The 21,886-nt window shown below is 33.4% G+C and overlaps 1 protein-coding gene across 2 annotated transcripts in view; it reads right to left on the bottom strand.

Annotated features, from left to right (window-relative positions):
• SETDB2 (SET domain bifurcated histone lysine methyltransferase 2) overlaps window positions 1–21,886 on the bottom strand; it is a 75,042-nt gene that overhangs the window by 43,304 nt on the left and 9,852 nt on the right. For both annotated transcript variants that reach the window (XM_010995187.3, XM_031466421.2), the window contains exons 3-7: window positions 19,623–19,748; window positions 18,368–18,433; window positions 15,885–15,981; window positions 4,105–4,668; window positions 152–268 (exon numbers count right to left, since the gene is read on the bottom strand). In XM_010995187.3, the coding sequence (XP_010993489.1) occupies window positions 152–268; window positions 4,105–4,668; window positions 15,885–15,981; window positions 18,368–18,433; window positions 19,623–19,748 (970 nt within the window). The remainder of the gene's footprint in view (window positions 1–151; window positions 269–4,104; window positions 4,669–15,884; window positions 15,982–18,367; window positions 18,434–19,622; window positions 19,749–21,886) is intronic.

The following is a 21,886-nucleotide window of genomic DNA, read 5'->3' as shown; positions in this document are numbered from 1 at the left end:
GTTTTGTTAATTCCTTAATTCAGATTTTTGGTATAAGAAATTAAGACTTAACAACACCTATAAGACTATAAGCCACCTTCAAAGTACGAATGATAAAGTACCCACCTTCAAAGATACCAACACCCTCCAATAAATTCTCAAAGTATCTTACCCAGTAGGTATCTGTCTCAGTAGTCTTTTATATTTATATCCAGTGGTTATTTTATTACTTGACAAGGGGCAAGTCCTGGCATTCCTTGCTGTCAGTTGAAGACATGCACATTTAGTTCTAAAAGGAAGGCAATGGATGGAGAAGTCAGAATAAAAAAGCACCAAGTTAAGTAAAGAGACTGTCTTGACAAAAGTGTGAAGGATGTAATTGTATTTAGAACAGTCATTTGGCTCATGGACTTTTGGACTTCTTCCCTCAGCAAAACAGACCTCTTTAAAAGACATTTACCAAAAGTTCATAATTATAAACTCCCCTGTTACTTCTATTTGCTCATGAAATGAATACTTAACTATACGAGTTTTCTTTAAACTTTTCAAATGAATTATTTTCCTATTCAGTAGAACCTTCTTTGTGAAAATTCTCCTAGGTCTGGTCTCATACAATGGGTAAACTTCTATGTGTCAAACTCAAAAGGGCATTCATAGTTCTGCAGATGTCTTATGTTATCTTTTCCTAATGACATGAAAACAGACGAGGGAAACTGATGTTGGTTATCTGACTGCTACAATCCATTTTTTATAACACTGCTAAGCAGTAAACATGCAACCATAAAATCTTTTTCCCTCTAATTATTTAGATGATTATCTAACATGACAAGGTCTTATAACTGGATAGGGAGTAAGGAACCTGGGTATCTCAGCTATAAACTAGATATGTGACTACTGGTGAGCTGGTTAAAATCTCTGGATCTTGTCTCCTTTGTTGAGTTAGTAAGTGACTTTAAGGTCTTTTCCTCCATGATTTGCTCCTATTATTTTTCTGTATATATACAAAACACGTCAGAGTGGTAGGTACTGTTTGCAACAGAAAAAAACAAGCAATAAATTCATTAATTGGGATTCTATTTACAGATGTAGAAATCTACTGCTGCTTCTTTCAATAAGACTTTGTTTGCAAAGTTTAAAAAGTATAGAAAAATACAAACAATAATATAATAAACACTCATATTTCCACCACATAGAATTAGCTGTCATCATTTTTTTCTAGTCCTTTTTCCTATGTATATATAGTTGACCCTTGAACAACATGAGTTTGATTTTGAACTGCATGGATTTATTTACAGGTGGATTTTTTTTAGTAGTAAGCACTATAGTACTACACAGTCCCTGGTTGGCTGAATCTGAGGTTTGCTGAATCTGCGGATGTGGAATTGCAGATGTAGAACTGCTTACATGGAGGGCTGATTATGTTATATGTTATATTTTTGACTGCATGGAAGGTTGGCAACCCAACCAGTGTTGTTCAAGGGTCAATTGTAATTTAAAACATACATACTGTATATATGATATTCCTTAAAAAAAGAAGCATTACAGATAAAACTAAACTGAACATCCTTATTCTCATGCACATGCTGTAAGCATCTCTAGAATAGCAGCTTTCAAATATTTACTATGATTCACAGTAAGAAATATATTTTCTTCATGATCCAACACAGGCATAAATATTTATATATACGTGCATGTGTATAAACTGAAATAACAGTGGCATGAAACTTTACCTTATCACATGGATATCACTTGGATATTTTCTATACAATTTGATTTTTTAAATGCTAGTTACAACCCCTTAAGTGATTTTACATCCTACTAAACCTGTAGCTTGGAAAACATTGCTCTAGGTATACTTAAAAGTACTATTTCTGGAAAGGAGGTATGCATGTCTTTGTTGTGTAATTGTGTGAACACCCTCCTCTCTCCCCATACCAAATGATTATCTGGCTTGGTACAGAATTCGTTTTACATGTATCTTCCTTCAGCATTTTAAGCTAACGTGCCTCTTTTTTGTCTTCTATTATTTCTGATGGAAAGTGTGTTGTCAATCTATTCTTCCTCTTTTCTAGGTGACAGTGTGAGATTTACTCTTTACCTTAGATACTTTTTAAGTTGCATTATTTCATTTTAGATGTACTGTTATCTTCTTTTCCCTTCCTAGTACACGGTAGGCTTTTTCACTCTGAGGGTTCCTGCCTTCAGTTCTGGAAAATTCTCAGCCATTATTTCTTTGAATGATGCTCTTTTCCTCTTCTTAAATATATGTTGGAATTTCTCATTTATCTTCCATATTTTTTAACCTGCAAATTATTTCCCCCATATCTTTATCTCTCTGTATTCTGGGGGATCTCTTTAGTTTTGCCTTGCAATTCACTAATTCTTTCTCCAGCTATACCAGTGCTTCCATTTAGTTCATCTATTTAGTTCTTTTATTTCAATGACTGTATGTTATATTTCCCATTTTCCAAATGGTATTTTTCATATACAGTATACTTTTAAAAAAATTCCTTTTCTTGTTTTATGGGTGCTAATATTTTATGACTTTGGACATTTTTAAACATACCTATTTTAAAGTCTCTTTCAGTCATATTCTACATTTATCTCTGATTCTTCAGGTATGATTTCTCCCACTATGCTGCCTTCATGGTCCTAAACATCTATGTGGGCTTTGACTGTTTGAAATCATACTTTTTTGGAGTTTACTCCTGGATGCTCCTCTACTTTGGTTGCTTTCCCCATTGCTCTGGCTCCAATTCATGGGTTTCACATCTATAAACCTGGTTGTTATGCATACATAGCTAGGCCTTGTGAGAAATTAGCCTATTTCCCAATCTTGTGCAGGTCCCTGTTTCTGTCCCATGGGAGAGCTCTCTGCCATGCATGGGACATGTTTAATCCCCATTCCTGTCAGGATCAAATCCCTGGCCACAGTGCTCATGACCAGTTCCAGATCCCAGTGGGCTTCAGCCCTTGCTTATTTTGTGTGTGTGTGTGATTTCTCTTGTAATTTCTGACCAATAGATGAAAATACGTATACTCGTGGTACATGTTTTGTGAGGGTTAGTTTCTACAGTCTAAGACAAAAAAATCACAGTCAAATTTCTTCTTAAAAAACTCCATTAAACTGACCACAAAGTAGAGTAAACACTGCCTAACAGTTAGTTTTTCCTCTAGGACTGAAAGAGATTGGGCTTGGCCAGATATAGATGGGTTATATTTAGAGGCAATGCTTTAAAAAACCCTTATATTTAAACAGAATAAAACTTGGCACAGTGAGAGGTTTCCTTTAAAACAAGCCTAAAGGAACTAAGCCAAATTGAGGTAACAGCAGATTTATTTATCTCATCTCACACTCCAACTAACTGAGAGGATGGTAAAAAGTACTATCCATACTACTTTCTCTTTATCTCTCTCATTCTTTTTCTTCTTCCTAGTACAGGTAGCTAAATTTGCATTAAATTAAATGTATACATAATGCAACTCTGTTTTATATATGCATACCTATAAATACTAGTAAATTAGATACCCTTAAAACAAAATGGTTTTCAAAGTCTTAACATATTAGAGTATATTTTCATTTTTTAATGGAATGTCAATTTTATCATTAGGCGAGGCACCATTAACTTTTTAAAAAAGTAGTAAGGAAATGATTTGTAAAAGTAAAATATAATGTATGACATAGTGGTTAAGAGCATGGGTTCAAATCCTGGTTCTTAAATTCGACCTTACAATTGGCTTCTCAACTTCCTCACTTGTAACATGGAAATATTACCTACCTCATGGGGTTTCGTGACGACTAAGTAAGAAAACATATGTAAAGCACCTGTCACCGCGCTTGGCACAGTTACATGGCATTAGCTGTAACTGTTGCTATTAAGATTATGGTACTAGATTAAAGGGAATACTTATCCTTGGAAGAAATAATTTCCAAATCACTAAAATAACTGGTAATAGAGTTTTCTTTCCTATTGCTAATGAGAGAGTACATTTTTCTATTTGAGATTCTTTAACCTGATTAGATAGACAGATAGACAGACAGACAAACTTGATACACAGCAGGACTTCTTGACAAGTACCTCTACATTCAGAAGATTTTTTGAAATGCCATGTTTTTCTACTCACATGTCTATGCAGCCCTCAGAACAGTCACATGAATCAGTAAACATGTTGGAAAAGCTGTTTAGATAATATGCTCGTGGCCACATAGTCTTTCTGTACTTAAACAGTGGAAGCTTTCTATTGTCAATTTCATTACAGAAAGAAATGGGCACTGATTCCACTCCATTGCTAATATCCACATCAGAAACAATTTCTTCTTGCTTTGGGTAATTCCGAGTCAACTGAACATAGGTATTGAAAGAAAAGTTATCTGTAAATAGAAAGTTACACTCTGTCTCAAGCAGGTAACGAAAAACTTCCTCCTCGTTTCGTAGACTCCTTCCACAAGGGGTTTTATAACTCACGTGGAGTGCTGAAGAATGAGAGTTTGTCTTCGCATGTCGTCTTTGGAAGTGGCATTTGATTGGTAGCTGCAAAGGGTTTTCTCCCTTGAAGGTTAGCGGCATTTTCATCAGACAGGCACCAGAGCAGGCATGACTTCGGTAAGATAAATTTGAAGATGATTCTTTTTCTCTAAAGTCTGCAATTTTATTTTCCAGAGGGGGAGTTTCCTTATTTTCTGTAGGTCTGTTTAAAATTAATTATTTATTAGTATCCCTTTTCAAAAAAACACTGCACACTAAGGTGGTAATTAGTTCCTATTAGCTTCTTCTTAGGCAATACTAAAATAAGCCAGACTCTGAAATAAACATTTTACTACGTTCTGCTGCTATATAAAGTTATACCCCAAAAGAGATTTTTTTCTTCTAGACACTAAATATGTGGGTTTTTCTCCAGCACCAGGTGTCCAATAATTCAGTTCAATTCTGATGCTACCTACCTGAAGTCAGTATCAGATTCCACAGGTTAAATGGAATTTAACCTGTCCCATAAGACTGCCCCATTCCAGATGCCAAATGCAATTTCCACATCACTTATACTTCTGACCAACCCATGAGTTCCCACAACCCCCTCCTCAGGTTTGATAATTTGCTACAAAGACTCACAGAACTCAGGTAAGCACTTTGCCATCACCAGTTTAAATAAAAGATACATCTCAGGAATAGCCAAATAGAAAAGATGCATGGGGCAAGGTGTACTCTCCAAGTACCTCCTAGCAATTCAAAGTGTTCACCAACCAGGAAGCTCTAGCAACTCTGTTGTTTAAAGGTTTTTATGGAGGCTTAACTGCTTACGTATGAAGGATTAAATCATTGGCCACTGGTGATTCTCTCCATCTCCAGCCCTTCTCCCCTCCCTGGAGGTTGGGAGGTAGAGCTGAAAGTTTCAAGCTTTTAGTCAAGATTTAGTTTTTCTGGTGACCAGTCTCGCCTTAAGTTATCTAGGAGTCCCTCATCAAGAGTCATCTCATGAGCACGCCAAAGGCACTCCTACCACTCAGGAGATTCCAAAGCTTTTAGAACCTGTGTGTTAGGGATTCACACAAAGCAAGCATCTTTCTGATTATACCACAATCTAATTTCAGGATATTCCAGAAAGGTGATTACAGTTCTAACTTTTTGCTATAGCACCTAGCAAACTTAAGAGTTCATTTAGGGCATGCATTCAATAAAGTGCTGAAGAAGGTTATATCTTCAGACATGCTTGGTTCAAGCTTTTTGTCTGCAAAAAAGCAGTGAAGGCTAGGCAAAAAAATAATTAATTCATTAAGAATCCTTTATGCTGTTCTTTTGCCTTTCACAATTGTATCAACTGAATTTTCCCCATGATATGTAACCCACCTAGTCTCATACTGACACATCTGAAAATGGTAAACTGAGAGGAGAAAATGGAGCGGTTACTGATTTAAAAAAAAAAAATCTATAAAGATTCCGTGTGTTTGGAACTCAAGTTTCAAACTTTCACAAAAAAAAAACCCCTAGGTTTTTTGTTTTACGTAATATTTTCTAACTATCTTTAGGTATCTGTTATTTATTATAAAAGTAATACAGGTATTTTAGATATTTTTTAATACACACTATATAAACCAGCACTGTCCAACAGAACTTTCTGTACTGATGGAAACATTCTATATCTGTGCTGTCCAATTGGGTAGCCACTAGCCACATGGGGCTACTGAACACCTTTAAATGTGGCTAGTGTGACCAAACAACTGAATTTTAAATTTCATTTGATTTTAATTAATTCAAATTTAAATAACCACATGCAGCTAGTGGCCACCATATCAAATGCATATATATGAGGTTCCTCATCCTTTTTCTGGCTGTACAGTAATCATCTGCATAAATTCCAATTTATATAACTAGTCCTCTATTGGTTCCAATCTTTTGCTTTTACAAATCATGATTAATGAATAACCTTGTACATAATAATTTCATACACGTAAAGATATCACTGCAGAATACATCCAGCAGCGGGAGTACTAGGTCACAGGGTAAGTGGATTAGGAATTTTGTTAAGATTGCCAAGTTGCTCTGCATAGCTCAGCCTCTCCAGCAATTTATGAGAGTGCCTGCTTTCACAGAGCCTGATCAATGAATGGCTCCTGATGCTTTTGGATTTCTAATGGTCTAATAGGTGAAAGGATGTACTATAATTTATTTATAAATCTTTTAATGGTGGAATTGTGTTTCCAATTTTTCTCTATGGTACTACTTTGATGAACATCCTCATATATAAATCCTTGACCAAGTTTCTGATTATTACCCTAGGATACACTCCTTTAAAGAGGAATTACTAGGTCAAGAGGAATATATATTTAAAAAATGACTTTTATTAATAAAACTTTCAAATATACACTTAAGAGTATATTTTTCCTCATTAGAAAAGACTGATATGTTGGACCCTCATGTACTTGTGAGAACTCCAGAATTTACAGCACATCACAACCCCATCCAAACCTCTGCCCTGAGAGAGAACCAAACTCTAGCAAGGCTTCTGGCAGCATAAGGCCATGTATGGCTTTAGGATAACCCCAGCCTCCCAATAAAATGCCTGCCCGAGAAAGCTCAAGGCTGTTTCTTCTAGCCAGTACCTAAGGTAAGCCCCTGACCTACTCATTTAGTAAGAAGGTCTTATAATTATGAATCTTTCCCCCATCCCTCTGGGATGGATAAGTATCTCCTACAACTCAGGAGTGTCTTTCTTAAGGACCTGAAAGCCATTCCTTTGATAGATAATCATCAGGAAGGACAGGGCCTCAGTCCTCTAGTCTCTGCGGGAGGACACAATCCTAACTTGATGGTGGTCAGCAAGCACACACAGCTGGCCCAGGGGCATTCATACTGATCAACCTTTAGTAAGTTTTCAGTTGAGCCCCTGCTGGTCCTCCTTCCCTCCTCCCTCACTGCCCTTTAAAACACCAGTCACCTCAGCACAATTCATAATGGAGCTCAGCTTTTATTCCTGCTGACCATAGCTACTGAATAAAATGTTTTTACCACTTTAAATAATGTCTGGCTTTGTTTATCTTTGATACTTATTACCGAACTTTAATAATTACCAATATTTTGCCTATTTTATTTCATCTATTCTCCATCCCTCTTGCCCTACCCGGAAACACACTGGGGCAAATCCTTATCTGAAATAATTATGTATTTCTAACAAATAAGACTTCTAAAAATATATACTCTCAATGGTCTATCTTCGCATTTACCTGATTGTCTTAAAATATGAATCAGAATTCAAACTCCCACACACTGTATTTCATTCAGATGTCTTTTATGTCTCTAACCTTACAAAATGCTCCCTCACTCTTCATTAATGACATTTATTTGTTGAAATTAAATTGGGTCATTTGCCCTATAGTATTTCCTACATTCTGGAATTTGGCTAATGCCTTCCTTGTGGTGTTGTCATTTAACTCACTCCTTTTCATTCCTGGCAAATCAGTAGTCAGTTCTAGAAGCTGGATTTGATTCAGGTTCAGTTTTGGTAGGGAGGATAACCTGTGGGTGGTGCTATGAATTTCCTATTACATCACATAAGGAGACAATGTCTGATCACTTTTAGAGATGCTTAGATTTATAAGTGGGTTTGGGTGTTTCCATCCATTTTAAAGTTCTTTGCGAATTTTTTACTTTACAGTTTTGGCACTCACTCATGACCATTGTCTAGGCCAGTGCTACTCAAGGTGTGGTGATGCCAGTTTCCAGTGGTTTGTTACCAATTCATGATTAAGTACAAAAATTGAAAGTGCAAAAGTTTAGAAACTTTTACAGCAATTTAACATTGCTACAACATTTTATTGCATTGTACAAGAGTATCACTCCTTAATAAATTGGAAGTTTAAAACAAAACACCTGTTCTGACCACAGTTCACTTGTGAGCACTGGCCTAAGGCCACTGTTTCCTAGGGGAAGAGTCGGGGGAGGATAGTTGTAAAAATAACAGTCCTCTAATTCTATATTCCTACTGCATTTTCTGGCTGAGTTCTTTTACAAAGAAATTTTCCTCATCAACTTGGGTTATTCTGAAACACAGTTAGGATAAGCAAAGGCAGAAGAGATTCCTTCTCTTTAATTACTAGTATTCAGAATGATGAGTTGTATCCTAGCAATTACCGAACTGACAGATTTTAAAAGTTTTATTATGAACTCATGGATTTTTATACATTTAAATGATTGAATCAATCACAGTGATTATTCCTTTTGATGTTCAAATTGTGCCATGTTTGGCCAGTGGGAACTACATCAAGTTTGCTCCTATACCTAACACTATTGATAGTTTTTGACAGCTCTTTTACTTTCTTGAAGTTACAAGATGTCCCAGGTCTGGAATCAGCCTCTTTTCTAAGGGACTGTGGTTCCATTTAGTGAGAAATGACATTTAACAATTACAATCATGGTGCTAGGAGGTACACACATTTTATTCAATACAGACTGCCAAACTGCTTTCCAAAAAGGCTGGACCAGTTTACACTCTCAGTATGAATGCTGATCTACTTGAATATTATTTAAAAATTTTTCATCAATTGAATAGATGAAAAATGTTACCTGTTAATTTGCATTTCTCTAAATAAGGAGTTTGAACATAATTTCATGGTTTTTTTTGCCCTTTCATTAACTGTATATTCATATGCTTTGCCCATTTTCCTTTTGGGGACTTGTTCATCCATTCATTTGTTCGTTCATTCATTCTTCCATCAAAGATTTCTTGAATGCTTGCTATGTACTAGGTACTATGGAAACAATGAAGAGAGCTCCGTGATCTCAAGGAGCTTACATTCTTGGCAGAGAATTAAATGCTTATAATAAAGTATAAATAATGTTATGAATAATGCTATGATACATAATGTTATGGAGAGGCATTTAATTATTATTTTTCTGTTTTTTAGAGTTCTAATTTTATAATTAATTTTTCTATGGTTTGGGAGTCCAGTTTCATCCAGAATTTATTTTCATGTACCATGAAGATCTAACTTCAATTTTCCAAACGATATTCCATTGTTCCAGTCTTTTACTAAATACTGTAATGAGTTCTTCTTTCATCTTCTGATTTTTGACTTACTAACTTAATCATCTCAAGTTTTTACAAATACATAAAAATGTTCTCTTATTTTCTAGACTTATTCTGTCTCTTGATTGAACTGTTAATTCTTATACCAACACAAGATTGTTTTCTAGAGGTTGACAGAACATTTTGATATTTCTCAAGGCAAGTTCTTCCTCACTATTTTTCCTTTTAAACATGTTCTAGGTGTTTTCTGATTAAATTTATAATAGTTTGCCAAGTTAAAAAAAATCCAAGTGCCTGGATTCATATGAAATTAAATTAAGAGTATAATTTGAGAAGAATTTATATTTTTACAATATGCAGTTTTCCAATCCAGGAACACAGTAAATTTATCCACTCATTAAAATCTTTAGTTTTAACATTCTTCATGTATTTTACTTTTTGATATTGTGAATGGAGACTTTATTTCATATTTTCTAATAGTATAGAGTTAAATATTTTTATTTTATGTGATTATGTCACTAAACCTTTTTAGCTTAATAACTTTACACTTGAATTTTAGATTTTCTAGGAAGATAAGTTTATCTACAAATAATTTTACTTTATATATTTCCTTTTATATTTTATTGTACTGGCTAGAGTTTGCAGAAAAATACTGAATGACAATTACGATAGCAAGCATTCCTGTAAATCTTTATTTAAAGGAAATGCCTCTAAGTTCCATCAGTATATAGAAGGCGGATATTGGTTTAAGAAACATATTCTCTACCACATTAAAAAAAGAATTCGATTTCTAATGGTTCATATTGACTTAAAAATTTTTTTTTAATTTTTGAGGGGGAGAGGTAATTAGGTTTATTTATTTGTTTTAATGCAGGTACTGGGGATTGAACCCAAGACCTCGTGTATGCTAAGCACGTGCTCTATCACTGAGCTATACCTCCCCACCGTATTGATTTTTTAAAGTCTTTTGATATCTGTTAAGATAAGCCTTTTTTCCTATGGTTTAGTCCTGTAAAATAATGTATTTCCTGAAACTAAATCATTCTTGCTTGACTGGTATAATTTTTACTTGGTCATCTCATTCTTTTAATATTTCTCTGGATCAGAATTGCTAAAATTTTATTTAGAATCTCTATATCCATAAGAGCAATATTTAAACTTTTTAGGGCCATAAATCTCTTGACAATCTGATGAAAGCTATCAACGCTCTCTAGAAATACAATTAATATAAAATTTTGCATACTATTCAGGGCCTCCATAGCCCCTAGTTTAAGGATTCATCTTTATTATAATTAACTCTATATTTAGATGGTTTCCATGCTACTTCTTAACTACTATGTCTTATACATTCTGACTCCTCTTTTGATCAGCAAGAAGATTTTTGAGAAAGTTTCCCAGAAAGTTATGTAGACATACTTTTTTTAGATTTTGCTGAGGTAAAATCTGGTGCTAGCCTGATTTTTGTTGTTTGGTGGCTTTTTTGTTTGTTTCGGGACTTACAAGATATTTATACTTTATGATTGATAATAAAACTTTTAAAAAATCCGTATTTATCTACCAGTAATTTTTATTACTGTGGTACTTTTAAAACCTTTTGCCTCCAGACTTGATGTTTTCTTATACTCAGAAATTATCTTTTTGATTACTGTATCTGCTTAGTTTATTCTAGCTTCCGGTATTTTTGTTCATTTGTTTTAGTTCAGAACAAAATATGGCAGACGTTTCCACAAACAATGCTTTTGTAGGGCAAGTTTACATTATTTTTTAATATACTGAAAATGCCTACATTTCACATTTATTTAGGTATGAAAATTTTTAATGGAAACTATATGTATTTTCATTTCCTAGCTGCTGAAACAACTCTAAATAGTAGTTTAGCCATTGTGATTTCTTGCACTGGAGCTGTAAGCACAGCACATTGGCCCTAAATCTATTACCTTAGCTTGAAATTCTTAGCATTTCCTAAAGAACATAACATATGGATGATTCTGAAATTATTTCTGTAGTATCCACTAAAATTCTTGTTTTTCTTTTAATAGCATCTTTTATAAGAACATTATTCACCGTTTTCTTTTTCTTATCTGCTTGCCCTTTTCTTCTGCATTTTGGGTAATCTTATAGACCCCAGATTATACTTTTAATCTCCTTATAGGTGACTTTCACAATGAATAATTTCTTAAAAGAAAGGCTGGGATAAAACTGATCACTGCGTTACTATATATAATAGGAAATATTTGAAACAATCTAATTATCCATCCTTAAAGGAATGGATAAATTAATGTACTATTTTCACGTTATGGAAATCCAAACAAGAGGTAAAGGGAATGAAATAGATCTATACACAGCAAACAACATGATTAGATCTCAAAACTAATGCTGAGTAAAACAAGAGGGCGTATGTGTGAATATTTATGTAAAATTTTAAAACTACAAGTAATACTACTGTATATTATTTATGGCTATCTAAATATTTTTAAAAGAACTAGAAAAATAACAGAGGATACCCAGGCAAATAGGGGAAAAGAACTTGTCATGGTGAGAAGTTATGTACGGCTCAAAGAAACTACAGTGTTTTGTTTTCTTTTTAAAGAAGAGACTGGAAGCAAATACAATGAAATGCTAATAGCTGTTAATTCTGAATGGTGTGAGTATGGGTTTTGGCTATATTCCTTTATATATTTTCAATCTTTAACATTTCTTGAAAAGACAGTAAAAAATACTGGATGAGAATGTAGCTAAAAGATCCATGCAAATCCATCACTACCCATGGACTATAATGCAATGGCACCTAATGCACTAAAAATGAGGGGGAAAAATAGAAAAAAAATGAGGTAAGGTTACGTTTTGCCTTAAACAATTTTAACGTATTTTAGCTTTTTTGAATAATGTTGGGGGTATATTCCATAGTAAGAAATATATTCTATAATGCACCTTTTGTTTTACTCTTCCACTTAACTTTCATCTTCTTTAGCCTAGTCCATGTTAGTAGTTGTTTTTATTTTTTAATTAATTAGTCAATTATTTAATTAAGGTATCCAATATTTCCTTGTTTTTTAAAGCCCATGCCTGGAACTTCTTTTTCCTTATTATTCAATGCCAGGTTCCTTTCTACCATTTTTTTCTTATAAAGCATCATAGTATATTCTGAACAATAAGCACTTCTATTTATTTATCCACCTGAGATATATATCCTTTTCTTTGGTTTCATTCAGTGTTGACTGTAATAAATTCTTTTAGGCTCTTACAGCTTTGTTCTTTGTTTTGATATAAGCTTATATACCTACATTGTTGTATAACCAGGAAACTGAATGTTTCTTTCCCTTTTCAATTTGCCTTAACCAAATAAATTATATTCCAAACTGGTTTCTGTGGCATCCTTTTCTTCAGATGTCATCTGACTTCCCCTATTTCAACTATGATCTTTCTTTGTTCCTGCTTTGCTATTTTTGGGGAAGGGGAATATGAAATACTAGTTTGAGGACTCCAAAGGTTCTTTTCTGAATATGGAGGGGCTAACTCAGAGTATATGTGAGAGAGAAATCTGAATCTGGGCTATCTTTAAATAATTTTCTTAAATAATAACTAATAATTGTACAGTAGTTTCCAGTTTACAATGTACTTTTACATAATCTCCTCATGTAACAGTAAGTACAGCTCCAAGTTAGTCATTACTGGAAAAACATACAATTAGAACTACTTAGAACTAAAATGTAATAGAAACATGTTGGTAAAATCTGTCAGTTTGGAATTTAGGATTTCAAGAAAGTTAGCTAACCCAGCTTAAAAGTACCCTTCTGGTGAATAATTTAATAAAAATTAAGAGGTGTAAGGCTCAAGTTACTGGGCAATTAAAAAAGGAGGAAAAAAATCTTTTAATATTTATAAAGAAGAGTTAGAAAAGAAGCAGGAAAACTTGGAAATGAAACACTGATATGAACCTAAGAAACATTTCTTTTCTTATCTGTGCTTCACTTCATAAAACAAATGAAAGAAAGCCAACTTACTACAAGTCTCAGGAGTTAAGTGACCTAATTTCAATCCCATTTTGTAGGGAGGCAGATCAACTTTCTTTTATATATGAAGATACGTTACTGGAAAAAACAAAAACAAAAATATAGAAAACCAATCCTATGCACAGTCCTGCAGACCTAGTTACTGACCCTCTATAAAAATGCCAGAGGTAATCAAAGGACAAGTAGGTAAGTAGGTATACCTATGTCATAGCTCACTTATATGGACTGGAAACTCAATTCAAGTCAAGAATAAGATACATAAAGCCGGTTTCCCACCAGACGTTAAGAGTTCCCATTTGATTTTGTCATTGGAAAATTGTATGACCTTGAGTGATTCAGCTAGGGTTGAGAACCCATGACTTAAGTTATTCACCATGCAGTTTGCTTATGTGACTACCGGCCTGCTAGGGGTTTGACTACTGAAAGCAAAATAAGTAATAAGCACATGATCTGCAGAGGAAATACAAAAGGAATTATTTAAATATAAACAACTTTGTCTTTTCCATCTGTAAGTATTGCCCTCTAGCTGGAAAGACAAGACAAAAATGAAAAGAAGTCATGAAAGCCTGTGACAGTTAAAAAGGGGTCCTAGAACACGAGTTCTTTAAACATACTAAAATTCTAGGCCCAAACAAATTAAATCCCAAAGTCTTCAAAAAACTTCAATTATGAATAAAAAATGGGGAAATGCCACTCTGATCTTTTAAAAAAAGAAACATTCCAGAAAATACAGAATGGTTAGCTTAATATTATTCTCTAAGTAATTTCTGGAAGAGAGAATCTAACATGATATTTGAATACTTAGAATCTGAAAAGCCAACATGGACTATGTGAAAAAAGTACAAATTAACCCAATTTTCTTTTTTGATAAGGTTAATGATAAGGTTTGATAAAGTTTGGTAATGATTTAGAATGCTAAAGAAGTGAATCTTGATTTCTCAAGACAGCTCTGTAAGTAAGATACAGAAATGGAGGTGGGACAATGGTAGAAATAAGTAAATTTACAGTTGGTTGAACAGTTTTTTCTGACGAGTAATGAAAAGGTGTCTAGTAGTGAAGCCAGCCAGGTTTTGCCTCTGGTCCTGTCCTATCCAATACTATCTTCAATGACCATAACAAAGACTAGAAAGCTTATTTAATATATCTGTACAAGATGAAAATCCACAAAGAAAGTATAACAGATAAGAGATTCAAAATTCAAAAGGATTCTGATAAGCTAGGATAATTAACCTAAAACCAAAAAGGGGCAATTGATAAGAAAAAACTACCCGCTGCATTTAGGTTTAAAATACAATTATCTATAAATATAAGATGGGGGACAGTTTGTTTAGGGGTAGTTTATAAGAAAAAGTCATATTTTCGTGACTTGGGGTAAACGAATTTGTTTTTAAAAGGTAATAAAATTTTATTTATGCTATATATTTAAAAGTCAGAATGTCTAGAAAAAAATTTTGTTTTGTGAGCTACTGAAATGGCCAGTAAAGGAGTTTTAAAAGTATGAACTTAGCTTTTTCTAAGATCATTTTAAAAAAAGTTTTATGACTCTTTTAGATTCAAACTGTAACGGTACCTATAATATTTATAAATGCAAATCATATGTAATAAACATCAAAGAGGAAAAAAAAGAATTCTACACTGACAATTTTTTTGGTCAAGTTAACATGTAGCTGAAAAAACTAATTAAGGCAATAAACTTAAGAAGTTTCTTTTTAAGAACTTTCTAAAGACATTTTTTTGTTCTTCAAAATTCTGTTCCCTGCCCTAGCACACAACACTTTTAGAAACTTTCCTTTAACTAAGAACTTGAAAGTATTAGTACAGGCATTACCTACTGAAAATAAAGCCTAAGTGTCAGAGTGTCAGATTTCTTCTTATACAATTCTATTTTATGCTAAGGAAACTTTACTGGAATTAGTGTTAAATGAGAAAGAAAAGATCAGAAAAATTCAGCCTATTTTCATAAACTTTTCAATACTAATTTAGAGCTGTTATGCTTTTTAAAAACTGAACTGATATTGAAGGAAATACTTTTGACCCTTTTCAATACTCCTCTTCAAAAGAAATAGTCCAGGAAAAATATTTTCCTAGTTAAAAAAAACCCAGTAAACTTTGTGTATATTAATAATATATACAAAGACATCCGAAGCTAAATTTTATTAAAAGACTTGACTACCTAGGGATAGTAACAAATAAGTAGCCTATATAGGGAGTCATGAACCTACATAAAATACACAACTTTTAAAATTTGTGATGGGAAAAAGTCCTTTTTTTAATAGATTCTATCTATTCTTATGTTGAATGATTAGCAATAGTAAATCCCTTTCTGGGAGCAAAAGCATTAACAACATAAATAAATTAAACTTATACACATACAGAGAGGTACGGTCTTCTGGAAAGGAGTCTTCATATGACGTAGATGGCAATGACCTTGATTTCTTTTCCTGTGCATTCTCGGCCACAGACGTGTGACCTACATGAAAAATTACAAACATGATAACAAGTGTGCCAAGTTAAAAATCATTCACTCTAGTATCTAAATAATATTTATTAACTAGAGATACATGGGGCCCTTAACTCTGCAAACATAAGATTTCAAGGTTGAGCCAAAAAATTAGGTGTCGACATTTTCAAAAACATTAATAAGATAGGATAAAATAAAAGACTTAGGATAGAAGAGACTTCTACTGCAGAAATTCTAGTTTGGCCTGAGCTTTACCTGAATTTTAATCAGCCTTTAAGGTGAACATCAAGAATCTCTATTTCTGCTTCCATTTTACAGAAAAATAACATAGCTCTTTAAGCCTCTATAAAAGGTCGCGAAACGAAAACTTTATGTGTCTTTTGTTTCCTCATTATTCTGCTATCTGTTTTTTTGGGGGGGGGGAGAGGGAGGTATTTGGGTACCTCTTTTTGTCTTACCATTTCTATCTTCATTTCTCTTACTTTCTCCTATATCTTTCTACACTTAATTTCATCTCATTTCTTGTCTTTTCCAATTTCATCTATTCTTACTCTCTAACATGACTCCAATATAGAAATAAGCTGTATATATAATGAAAAAAGTTACAGATTTCCTGCTATTATTTTGAAAAAAATGGATATGTGGAATATTCTATGTTTGGTTTAAAATTTTTTTTAATTGTGCCTTTTTCCTATGCAGTGATGGACCTTAAGAAAATAAGTAATTCTAATCCCACTTTAGATTATTAACTTGCATTGGTTCTTTAGTGCAGACTAGTTTTAGTAAAAAGGAGAAAAAAGTTTAAGCAAATAGAAGAGTAGTTTAAATTATAATCCAAGGTCATCCTTGGCTAATTGGAAAGCAAATATCCCTCACAGTTCTCTAGGTAAAGAAAGAAGATTTAAATTCTGAGAGTTAAAGAGAGCTGTAACTGATTAAAAAACAAATAAGTTTTACAAATTAAAAATTTCTTATTTTTTCCCAGCTAATTTCTTTGAATGAGCCATATAAATTCATACTAACAAATATGAATAAAACATGTTTATAAGCATGGTTAGAAATAAGATTTACTAAAAAAAAAATTGAGATTTTAAATTAACCATTAGATAAGGAAAGAAAGGGGAAATAATAGTTTCAAGAAAATAGTATCCAATTCTCTGTATGGGGATAAAGGAAATATTTACAGAATTATACACAAGCAAAGAAAAATAAAAGTAATTAGTGGTTTGGGGAATTCAGGCTGGAGCTGGGATGGCTTGTTTTGACATCAACACCAAGTCCTTTTGTTTCTCCCAGTCTCAATATTCCTTTTAAAATAAATATTAACATGAATCTTTATTACTAGAAAGTGTCTAATCCCTGCATTATTCAGTGGCAATGTCAATTACATAACTCCCCAATTACTTTAAAAACATTGTCTACCACTAGCAAACATATACTTTTATTTTGATGAATTCATTACGCTTCAGATGAACTACATAGAAATATGAAACTGTAATATTCAGCACTTCTATTGATGAATTCATTACTTTAAAAGAACCAAACAAAAACTGAACTTTCTTTTGGTGGGAAAGATTGTTTCAGAAAGAAAAAAAGAAATGTTGTTTAGAATTAGTTCCTCTTACTACCTCCTGCATTTAAAGCTTGTCTTTAGCAAAACTAATGTAATCCCCTAAGGGTATGTTGATTCCAAGTGCTACTGAAGGCTACTGGGAGAAAGATTGTTTTAAAAAAAAAACTACCCTTCTAAAACTATACATTAGCTTCTGACATTAAGAATATTTTTGAATAACAAAAGCTTTCTTTAAAATAAACTGATGATGTTAAGCCATATTTTGAGATTTAAAACCTGAAGACTTCAAAGTATGACAGTTAAAATAATCACAATGTGTTGAGATTTATAGGATAGTGATCTTGATAAAATAACTTTTCAATTTTTCTTTTTCTAATCCTGGTACATTATCTTTCTTCAATTTCTTCTAAAATGAATTTGTTTAGAGTTTAGAAGACTGATGGTATAATAATCATCTAGAAACAAAAATATTTTCCATCAGTTAATCTATACAGAGTAACTCTTTCTAGTATTGTTTCTTACAAAGCAGGTTTATAGTGGTTTGGAGTCTTGGAACTCTATTTGCCATTCTTAGAGAAGCTTTTTGAAGAAGAGTTACATTTGTTCATTCTTTCCCTTGGAGGTTTAGTAGGGTATGCATTTCCCATCTCTGGATAGGTAGTACTTTTTATCTAATAAGGGAACTGATTTACGTATTTTACCTAAATGGATTTTAAAGTTTTATTTTAAATTATCTTTAGAACTTGACATTATCGGGCTGGCTTGCTTCAAGTCAAGAAAATAGCAGAGAATATTCTAGTTTGGGATTAGAAACATACATACCCTTTATCAATGTTGAATTGTTATTTATAGTTGCTTCATTCACTAGAACCATTGCTTGGATGTATTCTGTTAAAGAAAGGAAAAAAGAATGAAAATAATCAGCAGCAGCATCTTTACTCAAGGTGCCAGCTACCATGCTAAGCAATTTACAAACTTTATCTCATTCAATCTTCACAACTCCTCTGAGAGGTTCTCATGATTATTTGCATTAGAGATAAAAAAAATTGAGGCTTAGAGGGTAAGCCACTTATTCCAGGTGAATCAGCTAGGAAGTGGCAGAACTGGATTCAAACCTACATATATCTGATTCATGAAGGAAAGAGAAGGGATCTTATAATAAAAGACAGTATTAATTTGTGGACACACACATAATAGATAAATGTCATAAATGTCATAAGAACATTCAGAAAGTATTAAGAATACTCTGAGGGAAAATAAAGAATAGTTCTGGGGGAAAATCTGTTTGAAAATCATATGTTCTGATGGAATGAAGGAAGTTTCCACATAAAAATCTCTGTTCTACAAACTTGGGTTGAAGGCAAAAAAATAGAAAAAAGTAAAAACTTGAATGACCACTGATTGCCTATGTAGGATGCAAGTTTTGCTTTCAAAAGACTAGTAGGGCAAGTTCTGTTTAAAGAAGGCAAAATAGGGGGAGGGTACAGCTCAAGTGTTAGAGAGCATGCTTAGCATGCACAAAGTCCTGGGTTCATTTCCCAGTACCTTCTCTAAAAATAAATAAACCTAATTACCTCCTCTCCCTAAAATAAAAAAATTAAAAAATAATAAAGTAGGAAAAATATATTTATATATGTACTTTTATATTTAAAAAACACAAGTTGTCTCTGAATGATGGGGTAATGGATAATTTTTTATATTTTTCCATATGTACCAAATGTTCTACAATGAGCAGATATTACTTTTGCAATACACTCCCCTCTCCACCCTCCAAAAAAAGATAAAATGAGAGAGAAAAAGGTAGCCTGAGATACAAAGAGATAAATTCAGTAGCTATTATTCAAAGTAATCATCTTCACTCATTTTTACAAAATGTCCATGGCATGGTAGAAGCAAGTTTTTATAGAAGCAGAGCATGTATACATACAAAGCAAATAGAACTGATGTTTGGTTCTTAGAAAACAAATTATTTGACTTTTAAAATGAACAGCTATACTGGAAATACAATTATACTGTATTGCCAGTGGGTAATATTTAGCATCAAATGTATTAAAACTGTTTTTTTTTCGCTTCATACCTTTATTTGTGGCAGACCCATCTTTGATCTTTCGTTTCAGTGACTGCAGTACATTTTGCACTTGTTCAAATATGAAATCCACTTTTCCATCATCTTCCAGCCCCATCCAGAAAGTTTTTGCATCACCTAAAATAAGTGAATGGCTTAAGAGCTGAACAGAAACAGACTGTAATTTCCCTAAGCCACCAGTTATGAAAAATCCACTTGGTTTCTAATTATTAAAATCAAGATTTAATTGGTTTCTTAATTTCCTCAAGGAAAAAAGATTTTGGTCACTATTTCTTTCCAAAGAACTAGACACAAAGACTGTGATCTAGGTATCTCACTTATTTCTGCTAATTAAAAAAAAAAAAACTTGAAAACTTTAGTGACACTATTTCTTAACTGGAAAAAGAAGGAATGACTTCATTCCAGGGTGGGAAGGGCATATTTATAACACGTATGCAGTTTAAGTTTCAGAGACATAATCTCTACTGAGTGTGGAAATGGATGGTTTCAGAATGAAACATCTCAACAATTGTTGAAATAACTAAATGTCTAACAATAATGCTTTAAAAATGTCTTTGATATTAATTTTTTAATAATTATGTTGGCTGAAGAAAAACATACAACCTAAAAATTTCTAATTATGTTTTATTCAGGTATCTTACTGAGGACTACAGCCTGGGAGATAGCCTCTCAGACAGCTCCAAGGAACTGCTCCAAAGAGGTGAAAGAGGAGCCAGGATACATAGGAGTTTTTTTGCTGGGGGGAGAAAACAAACAAATACGTAGTCTAACATCAAAAGATTACTGCTAATCACAAAAAAAACAGACACCTCAGGTTAATGATTTTAGTGCTTTTCTAGTATGCGAAGATGCTGGGCTCATTGAAATTACTCATTAGATACGCATCTTAACTATCTGGGGGCAGTATCCTGTTTTTCTCCATTCTGAATTCCCCTCAGAGTGTGCTGTTGCGGGTGGATGCAGTGGCTGATGGCTGGATGGCAGGCAACATTCACTGTTTATTGAAACAGCAGGCAACGTTTTTTGTCCATGATTACATGAGGCAAAATAATGTTTAAAGTTTTTATAGATAAAGTTACGTAGATAAGCCAAGATTTCTGATGCCCAGCAAGCTAACACCTTAATCAAAAATTTCCTAGAGAAATAATCTTTTCAAAGCTGAAAACTGAAATATGAGAAAGGCAATTAAAATAAATTGGCAAAAGCCAAATCTTACACTGTTTAAAAGTAATGAAAATACCTAAAATGTTAAATATAAATTTATAAAACATACAAAATTAATGTTTAAAATTAATAGGGCCTTAAGTAAAAAGAGGAACATAGTACTTTAGAAAGGTCACTTGAGGAGCCACTGGGAGGATTAATGAGCAGATAGTATGGAAAGTTTACAAAAAAAAATACATTTTCCTTAATAAAAATTAAACATAGATCCTCCAAATTGGTAACGGACTAAGATGCTTTAAAAAAAAATAGCTTAGGCCTCAGAGTCCCAACTCTCTCTGGCAGTCACTTTACCCAAAGGGGACCTCTGGCTAATTAGGGCTGCTGCCACCAGAGCAGCCTCAGGAGGGGTGCTGTTACCAGGTTTACTCTCTGGCCTGTTGTGTACTACCCAAGACTAGCCTGCTTTTGATTCTCCACAGCACAGATCAGACAAAGGTTTCAACATCTGAAACAAATGCAATGGGAACGGACAAAAGGGATGAGGAATGATGATATAGAGACAGACAAGGGATGTCTTGTGTGCCATGCTGAGCAACTTTATTTTTATGTGGAAGGCTTTGGGGAAGTCTCTCAAGAGGTTTAAGCATCTGATTATGTAATTAGATTTGTTTCTTAAAAATATGAGTCAGTGGCAGTGGGAAAAGGGAGGAGTCAAGAATGATTTCTAAGTTTCTGACACAGGCAACCATATATATATTGTAACAGTATTCATTATGATAGGAAATAAAGGTAGAGAGAAAAGTGAGAATTTCAAGTAGGGTGAGTAAACTGGATACACAGGCTTCAGTAAGATCTAGTCCAGATGTACAAATTTTGGAGTCAACAGTACACAAATTCTTGCTGAAGCCACAGAGTAGATATCATTACAGAGAATGTGTAGAATGAGAAGAGGGTCTTCTTTAGAACATCAGTATGTAAGTGAGGAGTACAAGGAAAAGGAACCATAGACTGAGAAGGAATATAGGTAGGAGCAGGTACTTGGATGGAAAATCAAATCAGTATACTAATCTTGCCACTACTTGCTTCCAGAA

This window comes from Camelus dromedarius, chromosome 13 (assembly GCF_036321535.1).
Source record: "Camelus dromedarius isolate mCamDro1 chromosome 13, mCamDro1.pat, whole genome shotgun sequence".
NCBI classification, from domain to species: Eukaryota; Metazoa; Chordata; class Mammalia; order Artiodactyla; family Camelidae; genus Camelus; species Camelus dromedarius.
This window is presented reverse-complemented; position numbering and strand designations above follow the sequence as displayed.